This window comes from Cephus cinctus, unplaced genomic scaffold (assembly GCF_000341935.2).
Source record: "Cephus cinctus unplaced genomic scaffold, Ccin1 Ccin1_scaffold0020, whole genome shotgun sequence".
NCBI lineage: Eukaryota > Metazoa > Arthropoda > Insecta > Hymenoptera > Cephidae > Cephus > Cephus cinctus.
In genome coordinates this window covers 829,562-838,913 of record NW_014332768.1, presented here as the reverse complement: position 1 = coordinate 838,913, position 9,352 = coordinate 829,562, and the positions used below count along the sequence as shown (strand labels likewise).

The 9,352-nt window shown below is 38.1% G+C and overlaps 1 protein-coding gene across 4 annotated transcripts in view; it reads left to right on the top strand.

Annotated features, from left to right (window-relative positions):
* LOC107265662 (protein fem-1 homolog CG6966) overlaps nt 1–9,352 on the top strand; it is a 28,229-nt gene that overhangs the window by 11,277 nt on the left and 7,600 nt on the right. Inside the window, exons 3-4 of one of the 4 annotated variants that reach the window (XM_025083152.1) lie at nt 5,115–5,230; nt 5,297–5,483. The exons of the other annotated variants lie outside the window; for them this stretch is intronic. Coding sequence (XP_024938920.1) covers nt 5,448–5,483 — 36 coding nt within the window. The 5' untranslated portion in view covers nt 5,115–5,230; nt 5,297–5,447. The remainder of the gene's footprint in view (nt 1–5,114; nt 5,231–5,296; nt 5,484–9,352) is intronic. 4 annotated transcript variants of the gene reach the window in all.

The window sequence follows — 9,352 nt, the reverse complement described above, 5'->3', positions numbered from 1 at the left end:
GGGGGGGGGGAGGGGATAAAAAATTTCATAAAAGAAAAAAATTTTACATCTGCCATTGGCACTATAAATGCAAATAATATATCTTGGCGATAAAAGGTATATTTGGTAAAAATATTTTTTATTTCTACGGGTCAGTTTATATAACGTTATCTAACACGTTCGCTCCCCCCTCCCCCTCCTCTCCTCCCCTCCCCTCCCTGTCCCCCCTCTCCAGGTCGGCTCAAAATCGATGAGGGTTCCGTTAAAGGTGAACTAACCTCGATAAACTTTGACGGCAACGACGTCACGCTCGATCGTATCAAAGGAAGGTTTCTCTCAGTTGACCTTGACATTGATCGCGATGGCTTTTTTTCTTCTTCTAGTCCAGCCTGTACAGCGGCCGCTGAACAAATCGCAGGGAGTGACGCTTTACGATCATAGGAAACGGTCCAGCGAGCACGCCGAGTCGAAGACTTCTTCTATTTCTTGCTTGGACGCGTGTCTCTCTGTCTCTACTGAATAATCAAGCTGATCGAAGAAATCGGTTCAGAGTTCGTCAACTGATGATCAGCTGGCTAATTGGATGAGTCATTTTTCACAACTTCGATTTTTTTTTTTTTTTTTTTTTTTTTCCTTTCGAACGCTTACGGCATCGTCATTTTGCCGAATCGAGATGACTTTTTTGGTGGGCCCCCGTTGTTATCCCGAGGGAAAAAATTGACGACGCCATGCTTTCTTGGGCGACGATCAGGGGTCGGTAATAACGTGGGGGAAGGAATGGATGATGTAGATCAGGATGAGGATCAAGGGAAGATGAGTGTAGTCAACTCGGGTCGGCGTGCTTATATTGTAGGATTCTAAACTTTAGGTGCCTTGCCATATCAGCGTGGTAGATGAAAAAAAACAATAATGGACGAGCCTAGACTGCTCATCCTAGGCTTATAGAATCGAATGTCTCGGTGTGTGTATGCGTGTGGATGGATGAATATGAGAGAGATGTACGAGCCAGTAATGGACACGAGGCTGTAAAGATCGGACGAAATAAAAACGGAAACCTCAAATATACGAGAACAGGGATTTCGCGCCTTACCTATGTATACCCATGTAAAAATCCTACAATATTATACGGCTGGACGGAATTACATCGTGAGTCAGACGAGCAACTAGCGACGGCGGAGGAATAGGACGTTCCGTTACGACAAAGGAACTCGGTCGGTAAGGAAGGAGTTCGCTCGATACTTCGCGTGGAAATAACGTTGAGTCTTCGTGCCGGACATAATTATTCTCTGTTGCGCGCGCTGCTATTTTCTTGATCCTTGACAATGTGGGGGATATCTTTACGAACACTTTGAATAATCCGGGTTACAGGTTTGGTTTCGAGTGAAAGTAGCTTCGAGGGGCCATCTTTCCTATGGATTTCAAGGTAAAGGAGTCACCTGGATAATATATTTGACTCGTGGAAACGACTCTGGGTCAATTCTTAACGTGCATTTTATCAACTGGATACTTTTTGGGCGACTTTGATTGACTACAAGATGGCGTGAGGTGGGTTTGGTTTATTTACCAAAAAAAGACTCGACCTTTGTTATATCTTGCATGTTCGAGGCGTACGGGGAATACGTATTACGGCACTTCTCGAGGTCAGCGACTTTGCTGTCAAGAATCGTAACCTCGTATTTTAACACGGAATTAGGTAAATGGGTCTATCAGTGTTTTGACTTTTTTTTTTAAGTGTTGACTGATTTTTTATTTATATCGTTTCGATGAAGTTGCTTTTTTTTATTCTTGGGTGGGTCCTCTCTACCCTGATAAACTTGTTTACAAGGGTCAGCACGTACTGACGTACATCAACATACGTCTGGGTACACAGCCACGTACGCGTTCAGCCATAGTGAGATTTTGTTGCTATCCGCAGACTCATCTTCCCTCATCTCTTCCTTATCGTTTCTCAAGGTTTTCTTCTCTATCCGCCCGTTCACGTATTGAAATAGTGATCGTGTCTACATTATTAATTCGTATCAAGTTTCGCTACCGGAACGAGACAGCAGAGGTCTTATTTGTCACTGGGAGCTTTATAAAAGCAGGCAGAGCATATTTTGAAGCTCTTTCGCTGCGAGTCTTGCACGTGCGAATATATCTGTTATGCGAGTCAGTTTTCCTTTTACGTTTTTTTTTTTTTAGTTTTATGTTATTTTCACACGAATCCAATGGCGCTGACTGCGGGATTCGCGAAGTAAATATTTTGTGGAAAATACGTATCTCTGTTTTGAAATGAGGAGCGTATTGTAGATTTTTGAAAAAAGATACAATATTTCACTTTTATTACTCAAACTTGAAAATATTATTGGGGATTTGTGGAAAAATTTTTTTTCTTTATTCAATACTGCTTTTCAAAAATGTATAAGATTTTCAAGTTTGTTTCGTGAGAAAAATAATTTTTAAAAAAATTTGTTTTTCTGTCCCACCTTGCACTGATCGCAATGCATGTTGAGATTGCAAAATTGGCAAAAAAAATTTTTAGAATTTATCGATTCTTGTTTTCATTCGATGTATTGGCTTGGCAAGAAAGTAATTTTGGTAAATTACTTTCGGAAATGACTTTCTTGCCAACCCAATATTTTGTGGTAAAGGAAAAAAAAAATCGAAAAATACAATTAACGCGTGTCTTTACTATTTCCTTTGTAGAATCAATGCTAAACGGGCTTAGGTGTCTTATTTTTTTTTTTTTTTTTTTTAAAAAAAACTAGTCAAATACCTTCAATACCTTTTGATCGGTCGTGACGAAATTTCATTTTATACAGGATTGCCAATACGAGTACCAACTGTTTTGTTCTGTAAATAAAAATGCCCATTGCTCGACAGGAAATCCGCGGAAAGCGGGTCGATTCGAAATAATGCTGGCGACGCCTGGCGTCGCTAATGCAGCGTTGAGAAAGTAGATCTCGCAACCTGCCTACCTATATATCCAATTGACAAGACAAAGGAGACTGGCTCTATCGATTGTCCGATCAATATTTTTTTTTTCTTTCTTAATTAAATGCAGTATCATTAATTATAAATGCTTCGATCAATGCTACAGGCGGCGCAATGTTCGCACGAAGTTTCGTCAGCCGATCGGAAAAATCTTTCCGAGGAAAAACGGTACTATCATCGCGCTATAGATATAGTGGGACGCGCGAGTTAAGGCGGAAACGGTGCTCTGTGAAAAACAGGTATTCCGTATGTGCCAATGCGTAATAATTACGTGACAGTTTTATGCGTGAAACAGACGCTGAATTAATGCGTCCTCGTGTCAATTACCGTGTCGATGGGGAAAAAAATAATAAATAAGTACAACCGGCAGGGACGTTCGTTCCGTCGCCATTGACTTTTAATCATTTTGTCATTTCGTGATCGTGTTTAAATTTTATATCCGAAATTAATATCACGAATTGCGGTAAACAGCTGAAAAAGTAATTTCGATGACTGAACGTTATTTTTGTGAAAAAAATTTTCGAATTTTTTTTTTCCAAAATTCACAAGAATTCTTCTTATCAGTATTTATCGACTTTTAACCACCTTAGATCTTCTTAGTGCCTATTTCGCACGTGCTTATTTTGTTATTCTGACAATTACGTCAATCTTCCCCTTGACTGCTTCGTAGGTTTGAAAATATTTTTTTAAAAAAAATTTCATAATTTTTCGATAATTCGATCGTAACGTATGTAACGTATTCATGGCTTTTATTACAGATTCCATTTACGTCGCTTGATTTTCCGGATCCAGCGATCGTAACATATGGTTAAACGGGTTAGGTTACTCGTATTAAAAAAAAAAACACATCAATTACTCAGTGACATTATTAATTGTTAATTATCACTGTCTTTCATACTCCAGCTTGAAGTTTTATCAGCAGTAAGTGTACTGCCTTGAAAATTTATGTATTATACCATACGAGATAAAATGACGTGTCATACGGGTTAAACTGCCGACTCAAGATTCACTGTGAAATTAATTAACCGATTGTTCAGACTCGATCTTAAAATTCATCTTCTCAAAATAGTCAGCGATGCCCTGCTTGGAATCTCTAGTCTGCTGCACCCGTGCATACGAAGTACAATGGAACAGCCAGAGATACCTTCTTCCCCCCCAGAAGAGGATCGGCTCGTTGCGGAGGCTGCGCGACTCTTTAAAAATAATATTATATTTCCGTGAGTCTGCGTCATAGGATTCAGATGACCTCTCCACTCCCTGGTAGTTGTACCCTTGAGAATCTTTGCATATGTGTACTCGAACCGAAGTCCTTTGTTCGGTGTAGGAATAAAAGATTCATCACACTCGCGGAGGGGCCGACGGGTTTAGCATTGACGAAAAGGTCGAATCGGTCGGTAAGGTAGGAACGGAGTTAAAAATTAATGAAATTCATTTTCTTTGTATCATATCAATTTTTTCCACTCTAATCTCTATGGAAATTGTAACGTGCGTTAATTTTTACGTAAAAAAAAATCTAGTACTTCCGTTTCTCCTTCTACTGTTTTCCACGTGACGCTAAACGCTTCGGCACGGTTTAACGTGCTTGGAAACGAAATGTTCAAAGCGAATTCCTATGAGAATTTATTAATCCGTAGCCTTTGCACGTAATGGCGTGATTTTGTTTCTTGCATCGAAATACATTGATATTCATACGACTGGAACGTGGAAGCACATGTTTTTTTCAGACCGTAACGATCCGCCTAAAAAATTCAATGACATTATTTTTTTTTAGAAAATCAATTTTTACAATAAACACGCTTATCGGAGCTGGTCGCGATCGAATGAAACGTATCGAGACCTACGGAGAGTGTTTGAATAAAAAAAGTTGTAATCTTTGCGTTAAAATGTTAATTACAGTAATATTTCATTAATATGAGATATTAAATTTTTTTTTATGTCAATTTACGTAAACTACCATTTTCTCAGTGTAATCGATTCGTCGCTATAATTCAACTTTTTTTTTTTTTCACCCACAAACCCACGTACCCGTCACTTATTTGCTTGTACGCGTTGAAAATTAATCTTACGCGCATGCGCAGTACCGTTTACCAACTGCGTGTTATTCCGGACCCCGTGACTTTTTTCAATGGGTTAAAGTCAGCCGCTCTTACTCGTCTGTCCAGATTGACTTAAGCTCTAGTACTACCAGCTGAAGTTGCGTAATCCAAGATAACCGATCAGGAAGACGGTTAGAAAGCCGCCGAAGCCCACGATCCCTCTCACGAAGACTCGTCCAGCTGTACGTACTGTACAGATCGTATAAATATTCGTGAAAACTTTCTCGTTACACGCATCCTGCTCCCAGTCCCGACGCATCCCCGTACCTGGAGCATCTAAAACAGAGTGATCTTCGAAGATAACAGTACCCCGTGGATCCCCGTGCAAGAAACATATTTCGTGCGCCTGGTAAAAGTGTTCACTTGGAGGGGGAAAAAAAAAAAATTGGAAATAAAAAAATGAATCACCAATTCCACATATATCACACTGCAGCAGTAAGTTGAGATATTTTTATCATTATCAAAAAAAAAAAAATTTGTTTCCATAGCAATGTCTCCTTTTAACATTCAGTTTCCTGAATTATTACGTATTTGGTATGTTTAGCCGTTCCCCTAATCGTGTTATTAATTTTCGCTAATAATATCTCGGTCTTAGGTCACTCGAAGTTAAATTTATCAGATGACAGCACCATTTGACGAAAATATCAAAATATTTATGCTCCGTAATAATCGTCATCACGCGTTCGCTACGCCTTACGGAATTGCCCGCGATGTCCGATTAGACTGTTGTTATGATCTTGCTCGTGCGGTAAGCTTAAGGCAATTCACAAGTACCAGATCACCTTGTCCGATAAGCCTCCGTGAAACGACTCACGGGTGATTCGTAATTGACACGAGAAATTTATCGTACAACAGTCATTCTCGTAATTTGAAATTCGCACGGAGCGCGGGAAGTACATCAATTCAAGCTTGTGGTTGTTAATTATTAAACTCATTAAGAACGTTAATTAGTACGAATATCATTCTCATTGACGCGCCTTCGAACGAATTTATTCGAATTTATTCGTATACGTATCGTCACTGCTGGCGTCATTTCTCTCTTTATTGTGATCTTATTCCTCGTCATTATTGTCGTCATATGCTGATCGCAGAACAAATATTTACGCCTTATTGATCGTCATTATCTGGCAAGAATGTCATTGTTGATCCTCAAATTACGTGGGACGTGGCCCGATCCGCGTAATTCTACGGTCGACCACGATTTACCGGACTTGTGTCATGACATATATATTGGACTTCGAGATATGGAACTTACTACTGACTTCAAGTCGTCCCACGATGTGTTAATGTCTGTCCACAGTGATTAAAAAAATAATGATACGAGATTGCGTTAAGTCAAAGCGGATATTCATGGGGAATCACTCAACAGCCATTAGTGCGATCATCCAAGGTTATGTCTATATATTGAAGATTGTTTTTTTTTTTAAATTAACTAAAAAAAATTTTTTATTACGAGCCTCGTTAACGCGCATAAATTACATACTCTGTACACTCTGTACACTCTGTATACTCTGTATACTCATTACACTCTGGAACCTACGTATAAATTTTACTATAAGGACACAGTGTAACTGTTCCATGCTGGAATATATTATTACAATGATATATCATACGTAATACGATTTATACTATAACAATGTAAATTGATCATACGGATCACTTTAGTATACCAGTTCGAAACTGATAAGTCACCCGAGAACGTATTCTTATAAATAATTATCGATCGAGCGCTTATTATTTTATTAATCTCAACCGATTTTACACGATCGTTGTATCTAAAGACAATTTCTTTCTCTACTCTGGGATCCGATTATTTTCCAGGGATCGCCAGCGCGGAAACAGGTCGCGTTACAGATCACAGAAAAGGGCCTTCCAGTAGTCGTATGGTGGATATCGTGCAGGCGGACCATAAACGTCTCCGTTTCCACGGTTTGCCGCTTGTCGTATTCACTCGTGGCGCCACCGTCTACGGCCTCGTGTCGATTACTCTCTGGCTATGGTTATCCCTGCGTTCTCAGTGATTCTTGTGCAGGACGTCGATATATTTCTTTCTGTGGTCTTTTAATCTTTCTCTTTTCTCTTATTCTTTCTATTCTTTGTCATTTTATTAGCATACCCATTGACTCGCGACACGTTTTAAGGATGCATAACTGGGCTATTTTATTTGTTTTTTTTTTTTTAATCTTTTTAAGCATTTTTTTTGGGTTCTTGTCTGACCCCTCCCTGATAACTAAATATCAATCAGCTTTGTCGTACGTAATACGATGTCTGGCGTACAATTATAATAACAGTTGCGCATGAAATTATATAAACTGCGAGAAAGTTATACACTGCTGTTGCATTATGGGTTTTCTTCTTTTTGTATGTGAATAATTATGTGTCATGGTAGGTATGAATTATGTGACGATTGATTAGGGGTTACGATTGATAAAATATATTGGTAGTATATATCTGTAACGATACCACGTATCGATAGTGGTCTTTGTATTTTTGAACGATTAGTTAATTAATGGTAATTCTGTGTTTCTTCGAAACACGTTATCTCAGACAGGCTGCAATAAAACGTCTTTTTGGTAAAATGTTGTAAAGTCATTCGACACGTTATAATAAAACTTTTATTTAACTATCCTATACGCTTAACCTTTAAAGTTGTTTTTAAATTTTTTGGCATATTGTTTTTTTTTTTTTTTTCGAGATATAGAATTAAGCGATTGATTAGCAAGAGTCACGCGATCTCCAAGTGTCTCAAAGGTTTCCAGCGGTTTAAAGATTAATGTAATTTTGATTGAAGTTAAACAGTTATAGTGAAAATTTTTTTTTTCAAAACCATACAAATTCTTATAGTTCGTGTTACACGACTCTTTCGGGCGTATTTGGTAACGTGTAATAACCTTTTTTAAAAGTTCAAGGTAGAGAAACTCGTTTGTGTCATTTCTTTGAAAAATTATTAAATTCGCGTAAAAATTTATTAAGGATACATAATGGGCAGTGTCTATGTATACTAATGAGCATAATGATAATAATCTTTTTTCTTATTCGATACTAACGAGTGATAAGAGTCGTTGAAAAAATAAAAAAAAATTTCCACTTGCCGTCGTAGCTGCTGCCTTTCTTTGGTTTCGCATGCCTAACGGCGACTACGTCGATCATGCGAAATGACTGTTGGCCCTCAAGGCCGCAAAACTACTATGTAAAAGGAATTGAAATAGGAAAAAAAAAAACATGTGTACACGCGTGTGCGAATGTTCGCGAAACGCAGACTTGTGTCTCATAGGGAGCGATATCACGATTCCTGTACTCCTGTATCTCAGACACGTGTGGAATATTGGACTTACGTTGTTGGGGGAAAAAAAAATAGCAGTTTTGCTTACGGATCTAAAGCATCGTATATGGCGAAATATATCAATGTTAGCTTTAATTTCGGTTCCTTGTCGTATCCTGTGACCATAAATAACTGGTGATAAAATTTTTTTTGGGTTTGGGAAAAAAAATTTACGAAGAAACCATAGCGTATTATTTTTGACAATAACGATTTAGTTTTAATTTTCGAATTTTTGAACCTAATACTACGAAGCTTGCTATCTGTAGCTTTAAAGAGCGACACTCGGCGTCAAATACCACGAAATGCCATAATCCAGAAATTGTTTTGAATCAGACGAAATTTAAAAATCTCGAATGCGCTGATATTCGAATTTCCGAGTGAGAGGCGAACTGTGAATGTTAACTTTGAAATTGTTACAAGCTGATTTGGTGACGACGAATGTACATACTTAATGGGCGACATACTGAGATACACAGTGACTTATATCCAGTTGTTATTTTTCTATGACTTTCGAAATAAAATTTTGATAACTTTCGAAAATGAGACAGAAAAAATTCCCAAAATAATTTCCAAGAAAGCGAAAGGTCATCAATCTGTTATCGAGTAACGGATAATAATTGGCATGATTTTATGCATGGATATAACACGGACTCGTCCGGAGTCTCACGGACTCAAAATAAAAATATTCATATAAATCCACTTATAATTTATCAACATGATATACGTTATAGAATGCGAGCACTGACAACGCGATATGAAAAAAAAAAGAGATTGCTCTTTTAACCTGGAAAAAAATAGCACGTGTCATGAGAAAAAAAATCTTATTGTAAGACAGCAGCAAAAAACGTCAAATGTTCCTTATTAATCTTCCATGTATAATCAAACGTGACAACGACCACCAGCAAACGCGTTACACGTAGAGGAAAAGCAACGTGTTCGATTGAAATTAAACGAAAGAACCACCCGGTATATTTGTGCGCGA